This window comes from Gracilinanus agilis, chromosome 1, assembly GCF_016433145.1.
Source record: "Gracilinanus agilis isolate LMUSP501 chromosome 1, AgileGrace, whole genome shotgun sequence".
In the NCBI taxonomy this organism is placed as follows: Eukaryota; Metazoa; Chordata; class Mammalia; order Didelphimorphia; family Didelphidae; genus Gracilinanus; species Gracilinanus agilis.
Genome location: NC_058130.1, coordinates 731,244,353 through 731,264,564, shown reverse-complemented (window position 1 = coordinate 731,264,564; position 20,212 = coordinate 731,244,353). Strand labels below are relative to the sequence as shown.

Sequence of the window (20,212 nt, the reverse complement as noted above, 5' to 3'; positions counted from 1 at the left end):
GATTGAAAGCTGCCAGTGAGTTAGAGAAATCTCTACCCCAATGTGTGAAGTTTTCCCTTGGTGGAATGGACAGATGAGAACAATTTATTCCAAGAGCCACAAAGGCAGCTGAAGAGACGCTGTGAAGAGACAAGAACTTGTTCAGATTTTGAAGAGGCCAAGATCTTCCACTGCATCCCAGTGGATTCCTAGTGCCACCAGCCATACCGACTTTTGTCTTGCCACTGGACTTCAATGATTCTAGAAGAGAGATTGAGACTGGTGACTGTGCTTCTTTACTTCTCTGAAATCCAATTCCGTGATGTCACTGGTCCTCTTCAAAAACTCAGGATGAATAACAACATGAATTTAATGGAATATTACTATGCTGTAAGAAACCATGAATACAGTAAATACAGAGAATTCAATTGATACAAAATGAAGTGAACAGAACCAGGAAAATAATAAACATAGTGCCTATATAACGCCTGAATGCTGTGAAATTAAAATCACCAAGCTTGTTCCTAAAGAAAAAATATAAAAGGAGACCTCCTCTTTCATCCCTGTAGTAGAAGCAAGATATTTTGGATTATAGAGCATTGCCTATGCCATTAGACATAGTCATTATGTTTTTATTTTTGCCAACCCTTTTCCCCCCTTTTATTATAAAGGATAATTCTCTGGGAAAACTTGAGGGAAGGAATATAGTGGGAGATGTAGGTAATGTAGAAACAAATGGTATCAATAAAAAAAACTTGTGTGTTTTTTTTTAATGTGACTGTATCCTTTGACCCATTTTGAGGCAATACAGCAGATTGGATTCAGAATTTGCCTGATGTCAAAAACTGGCTTCAAGTCCATCTTTTGTTGGATGTAAATAGCCCTGAGACTTCTAAGCAAGTCACTTAAACTCTCAGGGCCCCAGGCAGCTCTTTAAGATGAAATTATAGAACGATTGCCAATCAGCACTAGTCAAAGTTTAAGACAAACCAAACCCTTTGATGCAGGGATCTTACTGCTAGGCTACATTCTAAAGAGATCAGACAAATAAAGGTGCCATATTTATATCAATATTTATTATAGCATTTTTTTGTGATTGTAAAAAACTGCAAAGTAAATACTTATCAGTTGAAAAATAGCCAAGCTCATTGTAATACATGAACAATATGTAGCGATACTGTGCCCTAAGACATGATCAATGTGAAGAGTTCAGAGAAGACTCTGGGAAGAAGATTTAGGTTATAGAATTATAGATTTAGAGATAGAAGGGACCTTCAAGAACATCTAAGACAAGTCCTTCATTTCACAGTTGAGGAAACCAAAGCCTAAAGTGATAACCCAGGTCTTCTTGACTGTAATGCCAAAGAAAAGTTAGCAGAACCAGCAGAGCAATATTGCCAGCCCCCCTTGCTTTTGTCTTGCCCCTGGACTTAGATGACTCTGGAAGAAAGAGTGACCTGATGATTTGGTGCAACTCTACATCATAGAAATGCAAGTTAAGGCATTATCAATTGATCCCCTTCTAAAACGGAAGGAAGACCAGGCCTAGAAATGGGAGGTTGTAGGTTCAACTCTAAACTCAGATACTTCCTAGCTGTGTGACCCGAGGCATTGCCTAGCCCTTACCACTCTTCTGCCTTAGAACCAGCACACAGTATTGATTCTAAAATGGAAGGTAAGGATTAAAAAAAAATTTTTTAAGGAAGGAAGAACAACCCAGCAATGCTTCAGGGATTGGCCTTGAAGAGCTAAAAAAAAATGCTCCTTCCTTTCTTCTTTGCCCAGGTGAGGAGGAGGATGGAGCACTATACTTATGAAATATATTTGTGAAAACTGCCAGACTGAGTTTGTATATTGGTTGGTTTTGCTGAACTGTGTTTGTTCCCCACCCCTCCCCAATCTTTGTCACAAGGGAAGGCTTACTGGGAAAGGGAGGGAAGGTTATATTTGGAAATCAACGTGATATAAAAGGCATCAAATTTTGTTTTGTTTTTTATTTATTTTTAAAAACCCTTACCTTCTGTCTTAAAATCAATACTGTGTATTGGTTCTAAGGCAGAAGAGTGATAAGGACAAGGCTTTGGGGGTTAAGTGACTTGCCCAGGGTTACACAACTAGGAAGTATCTGAGGCCAGATTTGAACCCAGGACCTCCCATCTCTAGGCCTGGCACTCAATCCACTGAGCCACAGCTGCCCCCATTGGTTTCACCTTTGGACCCCCCAAACATTTTTTAAACCCTTATTTCTGTCTTGGAATCAATACTTAAAGGCAGAAGAGCAGGCCCTCCTATCTCTAGGCCTGGCTCTCAATCCATTGAGCCACCTACCTGCCTGTTTTATTTTTAAATGAAGGATGAGACTTAAATCTCTGAGGCTCCTTCCAGCACCACAATTCTATGAATCTAATTTTGTAAGTTTCCACATGTGCTTCCATTTAATATTTTAATTTCTATCCCTTTCTCTCACCTGGGACATGCTCATTTGAATTATTATTTTTCTTTCTATTCTAACCTGTAATACATCTCAGTTTTAGAATCATCTTTAAACTTTAGGTATATTTTTTATATTGTTACTACAGGCATACCTTGACCAACATTGTTTTATGATAACATCATAATAATTATAATCAAAGCTCACTGTACTGCAAAATTCCACTGTGATTGTCATTCCACTTCAGTGGAGAAGCAAAGTGATTGGAGCTAGTCTGAGCCCAGTAGTGACTCGTACTGATATCTGAATACTTTTTAGTTTTCCCCAGAACTATTAACCACTTTAGGTTGAAAGTTTATAAGACTTGTACAAAATTTATAAGACATGTACAAAAATATTTATAGCTGTGCTCTTTGTGGTGGCAAAATATTGGAAAATGAGGAGATGTCCTTCAATTAGGGAATTGCTGAACAAATTGTGTTATCTGCTGGTGATGGAATACTATTATGCTCAAAGGAATAATGAACTGGAGGATTTCTGTGTAAACTGGAAAGACTGCCAAGAATTGATGCAGAGTGAAAGGAACCTAACTAGGAGAACATTGTACACAGAGACGGATACATTATGGCACAGTTGAATGTAATAAACTTTTCTACTAGCAGCAGTGCAATGACCTAGGACAATCCAGCGGAACTTATGAGAAAGAACACTATCCACATCTAGAGAAAGAACTGTGGGAATAGAAATGCAGAAGAAAAACATATGATTGTTCACTTGGTTCAATGGGGATATGATTGGGGTTTTGATGTTAAAAGATCACTCTACTGCAAATATGAATAACATGGAAGTAGATTTTGAACAATGAAAAATATATAGCCCAGTGGAACTGCTTGTCAGCTCCAGGAGGGGTGAGGAAAGAGTAGGGGGTGGGAGGGATGGATCATGAATCATATAACCATGGAAAAATATTCTAAATAAAAAAGGGGGGGAAGAAAGTATGTATTTGTGTTAGTGTAATGATAACATTTGAGAACTATTTTCAGCATAACATATGCTTTGAGATTTTTCATTTCAATTTCAGAAGTGGTGGTAGATTTTTCCTCTCACCTGCACCCTTTGTGCCAAAAGCTTTCTATAGATAAAACTACCAACTCTAGCCTTTGAACAATGGGAAACTAACTGAGCCATATATATAGAAAACCTGTGGCCATTGTAAAGCATTGGGTTTTTTTTAAATAAAAGAGGTTGGGAGGTGATGAAGAGATTGTTATGTTAGGTAATGAAGGTAATGAAGAGGAGGAGGGGGGTTTGAAGGAAAGGATTCCTTGTGTTTGCCTTTTAAACTTTTGGTTCAAAATAATTTAAAAATAGAGAATATCAAGGTTTATTTCTTTGTTTAGTTTGAATGAGACAAAAAAGACTTAGATGTTGCTGTGCATTCATAGGCCAAGTGATCTGAGAACTTTGTATGTCTGGTCATTTCTGCTTTGCAGGGCCAGACACTGTCTGCCTTTCTAATTGATAACTGACAGTTAACTTTGCACAAAAAGACTTAACCTTAATTTCACCTGGCCTTAATTGGTATAGAGCCAATGGAAGTTATAGAATCTAAGTTTATGGAGGCAGCTAGATGGCTCAGTAGATAGAGAGCCAGGTCTGAAGTGTATAGGACCTGGGTTCAAATGTGACCTCAGACACTTCCTAACTGTGTGCCTCTGGGAAAGTCACTTAACCCCCATTACCTACCCACTCTTCTGTCTTTGAATGTATTGGTTCTACCTAGTATTGATTCTAAGATGAAAGTTAAGGATTTTAAAAAAAGGGAAGAAGAATATAAGTTTAATGTCTTTAGAAACCATCTAGTCTATTGGTTCATATTCCTTTTTTGTGTTTGAAACCTATGGATCCCTTCACAGAATGCTATTTTTTGTTACATTTGAGTTCCAGGCTGTTTTCTTCCCTCTTAATCCCATACTAGAGGCCAACATTTGACACAGATATATATACACATACACACATACATTTATACTTATACATATATGTGAAACAATACAATACATTGTTCCATATATCAGTTCTTTTCCTGAAGGTAGATAGTGTCTTCTTTTATAGGGACTTTGTAGTTGATTCAAATATTCAGATAATTCAGAATAGCTTAGTCATTCACACTCTTCATACTCCTTAAAACAATATTGCGGTTAATGTATACAGTGTTCTCTTGATTCTGCTCATTTTATTCATTTCAGAGTGGGAGGACAGAGTCAAGATGGCAGCTTAGTAGCAGTGAAAGCCTTTAACCACTCTGACTAGTCTTCCAAACCAATCTTTAAAAGGCACCTCAAAAGGCCAGAAGTCAAAGCAGGACAAATGGGGGGTGGGGGAGAGTAGCTCTCTCACTGAAAACAATGTGAAAGGTAGGCAGAGAGATGATTTTCACAGTATAAGGAGGAACTGGAAGCAAAACGGCACACAGAGGAGTGCAGGCCAACACCCCCACACCTATCACACCAAACTCAGAACCATGGTGTAGGCAAATACAGATCCTGGGTCTCAGACTATACCATCAAAAGAGCACCTCAGACCCACCCCTTTAAGTACCAGACCCTGGCAGTGAGAACCAGAGGTCCATAGAGCTGGATGCTCTCAAGCCTCCATGGCAGCAATGAAGACAACCTTAGGGCAAAACCTTGCAAGACAGAAGCTAAGACAGAATTGGCCAGCAGCTTACAGATTTCTCAGTCCTTAGGTGGGAAAATGAGTAAACAGCAGGAAAAAAAATACTTGACCCTCGAAAATTTCTATGGAGAAAAAAAGCAAAGCAAAGAACTAACAGAAGATGGTGAGACCCAAACTAACACATGCAACATTTTGCCCCCAAAACAGAATTAGTCATAAGCCTGGAAGAACTCAAAAAAGGATTCAAAAATCAAATAAGAAAGGTTGAAGAAAAATGGGAAAAAGAAATGAAAGTAAAGTAAAAAGGAAATAACTTAAAAAGCAAAATTGGTCAACTGGAAAAAGAGGCAAAATAATCCAATGAAGAAAAGAGTTCCATGAAAAGCAAAATGAACCAAAAGGAAAAGGAGGATCAAAAGATCATGGAAGAAATTCAGTCCTTAAAAATAAAAAAAATGACATCAAGAAACAATAAAACAAAATCAAAAGAATGAAAAAATAGAAGAAAATATGGAATATCTCATTGAAAAAACAACTGACCTGGAAAAATAGATCCAGGAGAAACAATTTAAAAATTACTGGATTACCTGAAAGTCATGACCAAAAAATAAATAAATGAATGAATGAATGAATAAAGCCTAGACATCATATTACAAGAAATTATCCAAGAAAACTACCCTGATATCCTTTTTTTTTTTAAACCCTTACCTTCCTCCTTGGAGTCAATACTGTGTTTTGGCTCCAAGGCAGAAGAGTGGAAAGGGTAGGCAATGGGGGTCAAGTGACTTGCCCAGGGTCACACAGCTGGGAAGTGCCTGAGGCCAGTTTTGAACCTAGGACCTCCCATTTCTAGGCCTGGCTCTCAATCCACTGAGCTACCCAGATGCCCCCGTGATATTCTTGAATAAGAGGGTAAAATAGTGATTGAAAAAATCCACAGATCACCTCCTGCAATAAATCCCCAAATAACAATTCCTAGGAGTTATAGCCAAGTTTAAGAGTTCCCAGGCCAAGGAGAAAATATTGAAAATAGCCAGAAAAAAATAATTCAGATATCATGGACCCCCAAACAGGATTATACAGGATCCGACAGCTTCCATATTGAAGGAAGGCTTGGAATATGATATTCCAGAAGGCAGGGGAACCAGCTTTACAACTAAGAATCACCTACCCATCAAAAATGACTATATTCTTTCAGGGGAAGGTATGGTAATTTAATACAATAGGAGATTTCTAAGCATTCCTGAAGAAAAGTCCAAACTTACATAGAAAATTTGATATTTAAATACAAAATTCAAGAGAAGCATAAAGTAAATAAGAGAAAAAAAATTTAAGGGTTTCAATAAGGTCAAATTGTTTATGTTCCAATATGGAAAGATGATGTCTATAACTCTTAAAAATTGTTATCATTATCATAGTAGTTAGAAGTATACATAGACAGGGGGTTTGGTAGTAAGCTGTTTAGGATGATATATTTAAAAAAAACTAGGGGTGAAAAAGAGGCTTGTTCCAAGAGAAATGGGAAGAGAGAAGTAAAATGGGATAAATTATATCATGGAGCAGGGTACTATTACAATGGAGGGGAGGATAAGGGTGGTGATGGGAAATACTTAAACCTCACTTTCACTGGAATTGGTTCAGAGAGAGAAGAACAGCCAGGTTCATTGGGGTATAGAATTCTATCTTGCCCTATAGAGAAGTAGAAGGGGAATAAGAGGTGGTAGGGAGGGGGGGAGTAATATAAGGGAGGAAAACTTTGGGGGAAGGTGATTAAAAGACTCTATAGGAGAAGTAGGAGGAGAATAAGAAGAGGGAGGTGGTAGGAAGGGGAGTAGTATAAGGGAATGGCAAAGGGGGGTTAGTGATTAAGCAAAACATTGGAGTAGAAGGAAAGAATAAAAGGAGAAAGATCAGGATTAAAAGAGAAAATCAAAATGGAGGGGAATACCCAGGTGGTAATCATAACTGTGAATGTAAATGGGATGAACTCACTCATAAAATGGAAGTGGGTACCAGAACAGATTAAAAACCAGAATCCTACCATATGTTTTTTTACAAGAAACACATTTGAGAACATAGAATAGTATATCTGTCAGATCTATGGGGAAGGGAAGAATTTAAGACCAAAAAAGAGAATATTACAAGTTGTAAAATGAATAATTTTGATTATATTAAATAAAAAAGGTTTTGTACAAACAAAAGCAAAGCAACCAAAATTAGAAGTGAAGCAACAAGCTGGGAAAAAAAATTCGTAACAAATTTCTCTGACAAAAGTCTAATTTCTCAAATATATAAGGAATTAAGTCAAATTTACAAGAAATCAAGCCATTCCCCAGTTGACAAATGGTCAAGGGTTATGAATAGGCAGTTTTCAGATGAAGAAATCAAAACTATCAATAATCATATGGAAAAGTGTTCTAAATCTCTCCTGCTTAGAGAAATGCAAATCAAAATTCTCAGGTACCACCTTATACCTAGCAGATTGGCCAATATGATAGTAAAGGAAAATAATAAATGTTGGAGGGGATGTGGCAAAATTGGGACACTAATGCATTGCTGGTGGAGTTGTGTAATGATCTAATCATTCTGGAAGGCAATTTGGAATTATGCCTAAAGGGTTTTAAGAGAATGTATGCCCTTTGATTCAGCAATATCACTGCTAGGTTTGTATTCCAAAGAAATAAAAAAATAGTGGGAATGGATCTGTTTGTACAAAAATATTTATAGTTGTGCATTTTGTAGTGGCAAAAATTTGGGGAAGTAAGATGTTCCTTCATTGGGGAATGTCTGAACTAATTGTGCTATATGATGGTGATGGAGTACTATTGCACTATAAGGAATGGTGAATCGCTTGATTTCTATAAGAACTGGAAGGACTTACACAAACTGATGCAGAGTGAAATGAGCAGAACCAGGAGAATATATTATACCCAGTAACTGAAACATGGGATGATGAAATGTAATAGACTTTGCTACTAATAGCAATGCAATGATCCAGGACAATTCTGAGAGACTTACGAGAAAGAATGCTATCCACATCTAGAGAAAGAACTGTGTGAGTAGAAATGCAGAAGAAAAACATGATTTATCACTTGTTTATATAGGTATATGCTTTGGGGTTTTAAAAGACTACTCTTCTACAAAAATGAATAATATGGAAATAGGTTTTGAGTATTAATACATGTATAACCCAGAAGAATTGCTTATCAGCTCCGGGAGAGGGGAAGGAGGAGGAGAAAGAGAGAACATGAATTATGTAACCATAGGAAAATATTTTAAAGAAAATAAACTTACTGGCATTAAAAAAAAAAAAAAAAGAAACATGACACTGAGTAAAGTTAAGAGGCTGGAGCAGAATATACTGGACTTCAAGTGAGAAAAAGAAAGCAGGAGTAGCAATCATCATCTCAAAAAAAACTAAAGCAAAAATAGATTGATTAAAAGAGATAAGGAAGGTAAGTAATGTTGATAAAGATTATAGAGTTATATATATATGTATATATATATATAAAATAAAGATTATATAAAGATACATTTTGATAAAAAAAAGCAGTATAGACAATGAAGAACTATCAGCACACACGTATATGCAACAAATGGTATAGCATCCACATTTTTAAAGAAGAAACTAAAGAAGCTTAAGGAGGAAATAGATAGTAAAACTATACTAATGTGGGACATCAGCATTTCCCTATCAGAACTAGATAAATCTAACCAAAAAATAAATAAGAAAGAAGTACGGGAAATCAATGAAATTTAAGAAAAGTTAGAGTTAACAGATATCTGGGAAAAATTTTAATAGGGATAAAAAGGAATATACCTTCTTTTCAGCAGCACATAATACATATATAAAGATTGACCATGTACTAGGCTAGGGCATAAAAACATCACAACCAAATGCAGAAAAGCAGAAATAATAAATGCAACTTTTTCAGATCATAATGCAATAAAAGTTATAATCAATAAGGGTTCATGGAGACACATATTAAAATTAATTGGAAACTAATCTAATTCTTCAAAACTGATGGGTCAAAAAAGAAATCATAGAAACAATTACTGATTTCATTGAAGAGAATGACAATAAGGAGACAACATATCAAAATTTATGGGATATAGCTAGGAAGTGTCCAAGGCCAGATTTGAAACTGGTCCTCCCTACTTCAGGTCTGGCACTCTATCCACTGTACTACCTAACTGCCTGTGTATACATAGTTTTACAACTCTTTGGGCATAATTACAATTTGCTCTTCAAAATAGTTGAATCAGTTCACAATTCCCCTAATAATGTATTAATATCCCAATTTTTTCACATCCCCTCCAGCATTTGTCATATTCCCCTTCTATCATTTTAGCTAAACTGATAGGTGTAAGATGGTATCTCAAAGTTATTTTAATTTTATTCCCCTAATCAATAATGATTTAAAGCATTTTCATATGACTATATATAGCTTTGATTTTCTTTCTCCAAAAACTGTCTGTTCATATCTTTTGACCATTTATCATTTGGGGAATGACTCACAGTATAAATTTGACAAAGTTCTCCATATATTTGAGGTATGAGGCCTTTATCTAAAAAGTTGACTTTATATAATTTTCCCCCTTTTTTATTTTCCTTCTAATCTTATTACATTGCTTTTATTTGTACCAAATCTGTTTAATTTAATCAAAATTATCTATTTTACAACTCAGAATGCTTTATCTCTTATTTATAAATTCTTCTATCTATACATCTGATAGATAATATTTTCTATGTTCTTCTAATATACTTATGATATCTCCCTTTATGTCCAGGTTACATATCCATTTAGATAATTGGTAAATGGTATAAGATATTGGTTCATAATTACTTTCTTCTAGACTGCTTTCCAGTTTTAGTTCTTTTCCTAAAAACTTAAGTCTTTACATTTTAATCAAATATCAGATTACTATAATAATTTACTACTGGGTGATATATATATATATACATATATATATATATATATATATATATATATCCATCCACTGATCTAATCTTCTATTTCTTAGTACCAAATAATTTTGATAATTAACACCTTATAATACAGTTTAAAATCTGACTTTGCTAGACCTCCTTCCTTTACATTTTTAAAATTAATTCCTTTGATATTCTTGACCTTTTGTTCTTCCAAATGAATTTTGTTATTTTTCTAGCTCAATAAAATAATTTTTGGTAATTTAATTGGGATGGCATTGAATAAGTAGATTAGACAGGATTATCATTTGTATCATGTAATGCCTCTGCCTACTCATGAACAATTAATATTTCTCCATTTCTTGAAATATGACTTTATTGGTATAGAAAATGTTTTTAATTTTGTTCATATAGTTCCTGGGTTTATCTTGGCAGATATACTCCCAGGTATTTTATATTTTCTATGATTATTTTAAATGAACTATCTCTTGCAAAACGTTGGTGATATGTAAAAATGCTGATGGTGTCTGTGGGTTTATTTTTATATCCTGCTACTTTGCTAGAATTATTGTTTCAGTTAGCTTTTTAGTTGAATTCTAGTATTTTCCACGTATACCATAATATCATCTACAAAAAGAGATAGTTTTATTACCTTATTATTGTCTATTCGGATTCTTTCCATTTCTTCCATTTTTTTCTTCTCTCATTACTATTGCTAGCATTTCTGATACAATATTGAATAATATTGGTGGTTATGGACATTCTTGTTTCACTGCTGATCTTACTGAGAAGGCTTCTATCTTGTCCTCTTTACAGATGCTTGCTGATGGTTTTAAGGAGATGCTTCTTATCATTTTGAGGGAAAATTCATTTATACCTATGCTTTCAAGTATTTTTAAAGGAATGTTGTCAAAAGCTTTTTCTTGTATTTATTGATATAATGTTTTATTTTTGTTATTGATATAATCATTTATGTTCATTGTTTTCCTTATATTGAATCAGCCCTGCATTCCTGGTATAAATCTCACTTTGGTCACAGTGTATGATCTTCGTGGTATGTTGTTGTAGTCTCCTAGTTAGTATTTTATTTAGAATTTTTGCATCAATATATATTAGTGAAATTGGTCTATGTTTAGCTCTTCCTGATTTAAGTATTGGGACCATATTTGTCAGAAGATTGTTTTTAAATTGTGCAAAATGCATAGGATTAGAAGGGAAGCCAGTTATTTTGAAATTAAATTATAATTTTTTTCCCATCCAAATTCATAAACCTTCTGAAATGTCTCCCTAGACCCAGGTTAAGAACCCCTGATCTAGTCCAACCTACTTCTTTTACAGATGGAGAAAATGAGGCCTAGAAAAGTGATTTAAATAAAGATGTATAATTATTGAAGCTGTGGTTGAAACAAATTGGTGTAACTCAACTGATTTTCATGTGGTTATTTGAAAACAAAAGTGTCTTACATTTCAGCTTATTGGATAATTTTATTTGATTGTGGTTACTTATGGTTCAGTGTTTATCCTTTTTGGTTTTGTTGTAGAGCGACCAAAGAAAAATTCTCAATTCTCTCTTATCCGGAGCATTGGCAGGAGCGCTTGCTAAAACTGCAGTAGCTCCTCTGGACAGAACCAAAATCATCTTTCAAGGTAAATGCTCTCAATGCTTAGTGTGGTGGGAATGTTTAACTTGGTGAAGAAAAAATTTAGGGGACCATGATCCCTGTCTTCAAGTATTTGAAGGGTTGTCATATGAAAGAGGCTTTAGTCTGGTTCTGCTTAGCCCAAGAGGGAAGAACTGAGAGGAATGGAAGGAAGTTGCAATCAGACAGATTTCAGCTGAATATCAGGGAAAACCAATAATTAGAATTATTAAACTACAGTGCTTTTTTAAAGGAAGTGTTGGTTTCCTTGTACCAGATATGTCTAGGTAGAGGGAAGGTAACTAAGTTAGGAATATTTTAGAAAAGATTCCTCTTTACTCTCTGGGTGGACTAGGTAAGCTCCAAGGGCTCTTTCAACTCAGAAATTCTGAGGGAAGAAGAAACAGCCCTTCCTTCCTACTAACTTTCTTTTCCTGTTCCCCTTCCCAAAGAAGAGAAAATATATAAAAGAAAAATGGATAAAATTTCCTTCTCATGTGTGTTCCCCTGTTAGAAATGGTGTTTCCCCCACTAGATCCTTACTCTAACTCTAACCCTGATCCTCACTTGGAGAACCTTCTGGTTAAAGTATACATTTTCCTGGATAGTTCTTAGCAGAAGGATTTCCTTCTAGCAGTTCAGTCATGACTATCTGTGAATTACAATTTTCTAGTAAGAAATAATAGTTTGGATATACAATACTTCAATTTTTATCTTTGTTTCCTTTCATTCATTGTTAAAGTGAGAGAGTCCCTTGTGCAGAACAGTTATCTCAAATTTCATTCTTTGGGGTAGATTAGAGCAAGGTGGCCACTGACATAGGTGTGCCTGGCCATTTCTGCCTCAGTGTGGTATATTCTTATCTTGAGTTAGAAGAAGTCAGTAGCTTGGTGCACCTTCCCTTTTGAGATGTGGATAACTCTTTATGTGGAAGCAAGACTATGAAGAGAAAAAAAGACTAGTTATACTGAGATACTACGCCCAGAATTTAATTTACTTTTTTGTCCTTGGCTTGCTTGATCCTCTGCCTGTAGTCACCCCCAAAGAGGTGGCATTTGCCTCCATTCATTTCCCACCTTTTCTTTGTATCTCAGTTTCCTCTTTAACAGAGATTCCATTCCTTTGCCCACTGACTTCAGCTGCCCAAAGTCTTTCTATCTAGGCCTGCCTTCTGAAAGTTCCAACATTACCTAACCTTATTTAAGTTTTCCTGAGCTCACAAAGCATTATTGTTATTAATTACAATAATAAAATAATTCACATTAAGGTATGTCCCCTCTTTTAAAAATCCTTCCCAAAGGATGTTAGTATTTTAAAAGAAGCATGATTGCCTGATTCAGTCAATATGTTTGAATCTCTCATAAAACCTGGCCACTTTTGCTTCAGTCATCCTCCTTTTCTCCTTGCCTCCTCTCCCCACTTTCATTTCAGTCATGTTCTCTCTGAACCTAAAAGAACAGGAATCAACAACTTCTAAAAGACTGTCTTATGAAGAAACAGGAGCTTGGGCAAGAAAGCAGCCTGAGCAGACTCTAATTCTATTAGACATTTTGGTCCATTTCCTTTTTCACTACTGTGTCACTTAATCTTTGCTTCCCTGTACTTGAAAAGGAGTTTCAACACAGCCCTTCAAAATCTATCACCAGTCTTTGCCTCATCCATCTTACACATGCCCCTTTTTGCTTCCTTGGCTTACCAAAAGATAAGTTCATTCTCAAAAGGGTTTTGCTAGCATTAAGGAGGAAAAGGCAAAACCAAACTTGCAGAGCACTGAATTGTTGTTTCAGAACAAAAAGAGTCTTATCCTGAGGTTACCCCTCTCTGCCCCAAAAGACTGACAAAAAATTCTCTGGTTGACTAGTATCTGGCCTGGCCCTCTCCTCTCAACTTGGCCTACCAATCTGTTTCAAAGAAAGATAGAATTTGAGGGACCACAACAAATTTCACAGTTAATCAGAGCCTCCAATTAGTGGAGGTCTTGTCCCCTATCTCTTTCTTTACTTCTCACATTGATCAGCCTTGAGATATTGCTGCCCTTGACATATTCCCTTCCTTTGCTCAGATTATTGCTGCCACCTTTAACATCTCCTAGAATATTTTCCCATGTTTTCCTTCTAAATTATAAACCATAATCAAGTTTAGCAAGGAATCAATTTTCAAAAGAAGAGTAGAAGATGAAAACAAATGTAATATAAAAGCACAATAAATCAGAGTTCCAAAAGGTAACTGACCAGTATAATTGGACATTCTTTCTAACTAAACTAGTTTAATTCCAAACCCTAATAAGGAGTAGACCCAGCCTCTAGAAACTAGGCTGCCATTTTTGGCAGGAAGAAATGTGTCATGTATATATCTTTACTCTGAGCCTCCTGAAGAAATTCTTCATGTGATTAATTTGGAAAGAATTATATTGAATTGATTCGAATTAGAAAGTTGCCCAATTGTGACAGAAACTGTGTTTAAGAAAAAAAAGGTTGTCAAGAAATTGACAGCTGAATTCTGATATAAAGAAGCCTCTTGTAGATTTTATAGGTCCAGAATTAAGTTCTTCTTGTATTAAAAGTGCCCCTGTTGGGTGGAGACTTATGGCACATCTGTCTTGTTGCTCTTGGGTTAGTTGAAGGGCTGTCATGTTAAAGAAAGATGTGACTTTTTCTGCTTGGCACCAGGGGGCAGAATAGGCCTACTAGATATAGTTATAAGAAGACATTTCAACTGAATAGGAAAAAAAATTCATGTAAACGGTCTAACAATTGAAATGCCTCCTTGAGGAGGTATGGAATTCCTTATCACTGTAAGTCTTTTCAGGACATTGGGGGATGCTGGAGAAGGATGTTGTATCTCGGGGAGGGATTATTCTCAGTGATCTCCAAGGTTCCTTCTACCTCTAAAGAAGAGTTTATGATCTTCTGTCATTACATCATTGTCACATTAGCACAGTTCTGCATGAGTGGCTAATAAATGTCAACACTCATGCTTTCTGCCACAGGTTCTTGACAGATTTTATAAACTGGTGAAACATAATGTCTGTAAATCAGTCATTCTCCATAATAGTCCAGAAAACCCATTCCTTCACACTGCTGCCACCCTAGGGCATAGTTCTGTCACTTTTCCCCTGGACTATGGTACTAGGCTCCTTATTTGTCTCCCCCTTCTCCAATCTATTCTTTACATAGTTCCAACCAATGGAATATTTTTAAGCCATGATTTTGACTACGTCATCCCCCTACTCAATTTCAGTGGTTCCCTATTGCTTTTAGGATAAAATAGAGACTCTTTAGCCTGGCATTTAAGACTTCACAGTTTGGCTTTAGCCCACCTTTAAAGCTTTATTTCACATTATTCCACTTCAGCTTCAATTAGTTCTAGTGCAACTTAAGGGAACTATGACTTTTTCATCTAATTCTTCTTTCTTCCTCTTTGCATTCACATAAACCATCCTTTATGTCTTGAATGTGCTTTTTTTTTTTTTAACCTCAGGGCCCAGCTCATAGTTTCCATGAAGTCTGTTACTGGAAAAGTGCCTTCTCCCCTCTATTTCCCTGCAGTAGCACTGTCTATCTTTTATCTCTTCCTCCTTCGTGATATTCCATCTTAAACTTCTGTATTCTCCTCTTCCCTCAGGAGAATTTTCTCTCTTAGAAACATCTGAGAATGTGATCTCCTAGAAAAGCCCAAGACTGTCATTTATTTGTGCTTGTATACTCTGTGTATGACATAGCTTGAATGTTCTTGAGTTTGATGATCTTCCACAGCCAGGCTAGACCCTAACTCTTAAGTTTCTCCTTCTTTCTGAAATGAGCATCCCCTCTTCCCTACACATCCATTTTCTAAGCCTCTTATAGAGCCAAAAGCAAACTTAGACATAATCAACCCCTCTGTCTTGGGGTCAAATTAGAAAACAGAAGCCCAGAGAAGTTAAGGGACTTGTCCAAGGTCACATAGGTCATAAGAAAGAGACCCAGGATTCACTTCTAGGCCTGACTGCCAATCAAATGTTTCCTCTCTGACCCCACAGTGTTCAATTGTTTGTCTTCCTGGTTGGTTAATGCTCCTTGAATTGCACACAGGAAATCTACTGAGCTCTTCACAGTTTATGGTGCCTTTTTACGGATAGTCAGGGGAGTATTTCCTTACATCTTCTAGTTAGAGTATAGGTTGGGGAAGGCATATCATTCCAACAACGTGTGGTATTTAGCTCTTCTGACTATTTGAGAAGTTGATATTTGTTTGGACAAACAGGTGCTTAGAAAATTTACTTTTCTTGGTACTTCCCTGGATAAACTGATGAAATGGACTTTAGCCTACCCAGAAATATCTCCTTGTATTAAGAGTGGTACTGAAGGCTTGGCTGCAACTGCCAGCACTGACCAGTCCCCACTCTTTACAGCCTCCCTACCCCAACCACAGCTACAGGCTTTTGCTCCGTCTTGATATAAAATAAAAAAAAAGGTGTCTTTATATTCTGGAGAAGCCATAGCTATCTCATATTCTAGTTGAGGCTATCAGTGTTAGCAAAGTAACCACTTCTACCAACTGACTTGACTTTGAAGACGCCAGTAGGTGTCCAGTATCTGACACATAATAACTTAAAAATACTTTTTAATTAATTGATTGAACTCTTTCAATTCCATTGTACATTATTTTTTTTAAATTTCTTATAACCCTTACCTTCCGTCTTGGAGTCAATACTGTATATTGGCTCCAAGATAGAAGAGTGGTAAGGGTAGGCAATGGGGGTCAAGAGACTTGCCCAGGGTCACACAGTTGGGAAGTGTCTGGGGTCAGATTTGAACCTAGGACCTCCCATCTCTAGGCCTGGCTCTCAATCCACTGAGCTACCCAGCTGCCCCCTCCATTGTACATTATAATAGAAACCAAAGGAGGAAAGCCACCCAGCTCTCACCTGGGCTTTAAGAAGCTGCAACATGCACAGCAGCCACACCCAGGTAAACTGTCTCAGCAGGCAGGCTAACTCAGTTTCAGGGTAACTGTCAGGCCTCAAACCCATTGGTGAGTTAAGTGGGTTGTGTCTACCCCAAGAAGGGGAAGACTTCCCCCAGTGAAAGGGGTGAATGAGAAAAGTTTGTTCCAACAGCCATGAAGGTGGTAGAAGTGAGCTCTGTGAAGCACTTAGTTTGGCTAGACACTGAAGAAGTCAAGGTCACCCACTGCATCCTGAGCCATTACCTGTCTTCTTGACTCTCTTCTTGCCATTGGACTTCAGTGACTGTGGAAGAAAAAGTGAGGTGCCAGTGACTTTTCTTCTCACAACTCTGCTTCACTTAAATCCACTTTATGCGCAAATCAAAAGATACACCAGTGATATATAATTTGGGGCCTCTTCCAATACAAAGAGCAACAACCAATGAACAACATGATGATGATAGTAACTGAAATCATAAAAAACATTATAATTTTACTTCTATTATTTGATGCTTAAAACACCCCATGAGGTAAGTTACCCAAGTTACCACATTTTATGAATGAGAAAATGGAGGCTCAGAAAGAGCAAGTGATTGGCTAAGGGTCACACAAATAAGTGACCAGAGCAGAATTGAAAATTAGACCTTCTGACTCCCAGGCCAGGACTTTTTTATAGTCTACTATGCTGCTTTCATTTCCATCAGTGGCTTCTACTCCTCTCCCCACTTCACCTTATCTTCCATAATACCTGAGAAGGAGATTCTTTTAATCAGAATTTGGGAGTTGGAAGGGACCTCAGTAGCCATAGAGTCCAACCCTTACAGGAAAGAAATCCCTACTATAAAATACTCCCCAAATGGTCATATACTATCTCCCACAGGACTTCGAAGGAGGGAGAATATGCCAGCTCTGGAAGACAGCTCATTCCAGTTTTGCCCAGCTCTAATTGTTAGCAAGGCTTTTTTCTGACATCAATCCTTTTTTGTAGCTTTCCCATTGCTACTGGTTCTGCTCTCAGGTTACAGATGGAAGGTAAATGTTAGAATGTAAACTCATTGCAAGGATGGATTATTTCATCTTTTGTATCTCCAATACTTGGCACATAGTGAGTGGTTGATAAATACTCAATCGAAATAGAACAAGCAATCTCTTCTCCGCATGACAGCTTTCAGATACTTGAAAATAGCAACCCCCAACCTGTCATCTCTTCTCCAGGCTAATATACCCTTTTCTTCACCAAGTCTTTGTTATGATGTTAGCTCAAGGCCCTTCATTGTTCTGTTTGTCCTTCTTTAGTTTATCAGTTTTCTTAAATTGTATTGCCCAGAAATGAACCCAATACTCCAGATGAGATTTGACCAGGGTATAGTATAACAGACTTAGTCTATGGAAGCCATTGACAAAGCCATTTACAGATAACTACTCTCCTCCCTTGGAGAAGTTGTCAAGGGTTGGGGTTTTTGTGTTTTTGTTTTCGTTTTTAATAATATTCCAAGAATGAATGTTTTAAGTGAAAGAGTCCAGTAGCACAGTGAGTAAATTCCTGTCTAGGTTTGTGGCTTATGAAGCTCTAAGGTTACAAATATCTAACTGATTGAAAGAATGCTTCAGTTCCATAGTACCCTGGATCCCATGGACATTCTCTCTTTAGCCATATCTGAGACCTGTTCTGTTGATATTTTATAAGAAAACAGTATAACTTTAGCTCAATATATTTAGGTTCCATGTTTAGGTTCTCACACTGCTCACATGGCCACATTATAGAATCGCCATATCAGACAATGCTTAAATAACTTAACCAAATTTAGTAGATTTGAAAGAGACCCAAGAATAGAAACCATATAATTCCAGAGCTGGAAGAACTTTAAAAGATGGAACACATTTTAGAACTGTAAGTTCCATCAGAGATCATTTAGTCTAGAACTGTCCAACTCAAGATCCTGCAGAACTCTGCAGTGCAGCCCAAACCAGATCAAAATGTAACTGGGAAATGTTTAACAAAATAAGTAACATAACATAAGAGAACTATGTCTAGTCTTTGTAGTCCCCAGGGCAGAGGAGTTAGAATTGACATTTAAAACACACACATCTGTAGGCCATACTTATTCTTTACAGTCAATAGGCTTTTGTGACCCCTCCTTTAAGACTGCTCTTGTTCACTTTAACAGAAATATAAGGAGTGGTAAACCATCAAAGTATGATTCGCCTGAGGTTCTGCGTGCCTTCCTTTGGCATAATCCTGGTGCCAACATAAACTGTAATTGTGTTGTCCTCTAAACAAGGATGGACCCATCTCAGGTTATTAGAACCTTTTATGCCTTTATTGTTCAATCTTTCAGTCATGTCTGGTTCTGACTTTTTGTGAACCCATAGACCATGCTGTCTGAGGGATTTTCTTGGCAAGGATAATAGAGTGGTTTGCCATTTCTTTCTTCAGTGGATTAAGGCAAGCACAAGTTGAATAATTTGCCCAGAGTCACCCAACTAGGAAACATCTGATGCCAAATTTGAATCTGGTTATTTCTGACTTTGTCCACCAAGCCACATATCTACCTCCTTATGGATTCATTGTCAAATGTAATTTAGATTATGAATAGTCATTTTTTTTTTACCTAGAGCTTTCATCTTATTGCTTTGTTGTGGGGTTTGTTGGTTCTCATCATCTAAGCAGAATCAATCCAGGGCCTTTCAGAATAGGAAGTATTGTTGATCCTTCAGGTGAGATCAAGTATTCTGCCTCAGTATGAAACTTTCCCTTTGGGTCCAGAATTAATCTCTTGTAAGAGACTTTCTTTTTTACTTCTTTCCATCTTTTGCTTGGCTTTGATTCTCCAAGTGCCTTGAATAAAGGAATTCCTCTTTGTTTATAGAATTGTTTAAATTAATTTATTATTTTTTAGTGATTTACATGGTTCATTCTTTCCATCCCCTCTTCCTTCTCTCCTCCCAGAGCTGACAAGCAATTCCACTGGGTTGTACAAATGTTGTCACTTTATCTATTTCCATATTATTCATTTTTGCTATAGAGCGTTTTTTTTCAAGACTTAAATCCCAAATCTCATACCCTTATATACGTGTGATAAGTAATGTCATATGTTTTGCTTTCGCATTTCTATTCCCATAGTTCTTTCTCTCAATGTGGATAGCATTCTTTTACATAAGTCCTTCAGGAGGGTCCTGGCTTGTTGCATTGCTACAAGTAGCAAAATCCGTTACATCATATTGTTCCACAATGTTTTACTTTCTGTGTACAATGTTCTGGTTCTGCTCATTTCACTCTGTATCAGTTCATGGAGGTTCTCCCAGTTCATATGGTAAGCTTCCAGATCATCAATCCTTATAGCACAATAGTATTCCATCACCATTATATACCACAATTTGTTCAGCCACTCCCCAGTTGAAGGACACCCACTCATTTTCCAAATTTTTGCCACCACAAAGAGCACAGCTATGAATATTTTTGTACAAGTATTTTTCCTTATTACCTCTTTGGGGTACAAACCTAGCAGTGGTATGGCTAGATCAAAGGATATGCATTCTTTTAAATCCCTTCATGCATAATATTCCAAATTGCCCTCCAGAATGGCTAGATTAATTCACAACTCCACCAGCAATGCATTAATGTCCCTA

At 36.7% G+C, this 20,212-nt stretch overlaps 1 protein-coding gene across 1 annotated transcript in view; it reads left to right on the top strand.

Annotated features, from left to right (window-relative positions):
• Nucleotides 1-330: 330 nt before the first annotated feature.
• SLC25A42 (solute carrier family 25 member 42) overlaps nt 331-20,212 on the top strand; it is a 39,801-nt gene continuing 19,919 nt past the window's right edge. The window contains exons 1-2 of the mRNA XM_044685352.1: nt 331-369; nt 11,558-11,663. Of these exons, the coding sequence (XP_044541287.1) occupies nt 331-369; nt 11,558-11,663 (145 nt within the window). The remainder of the gene's footprint in view (nt 370-11,557; nt 11,664-20,212) is intronic.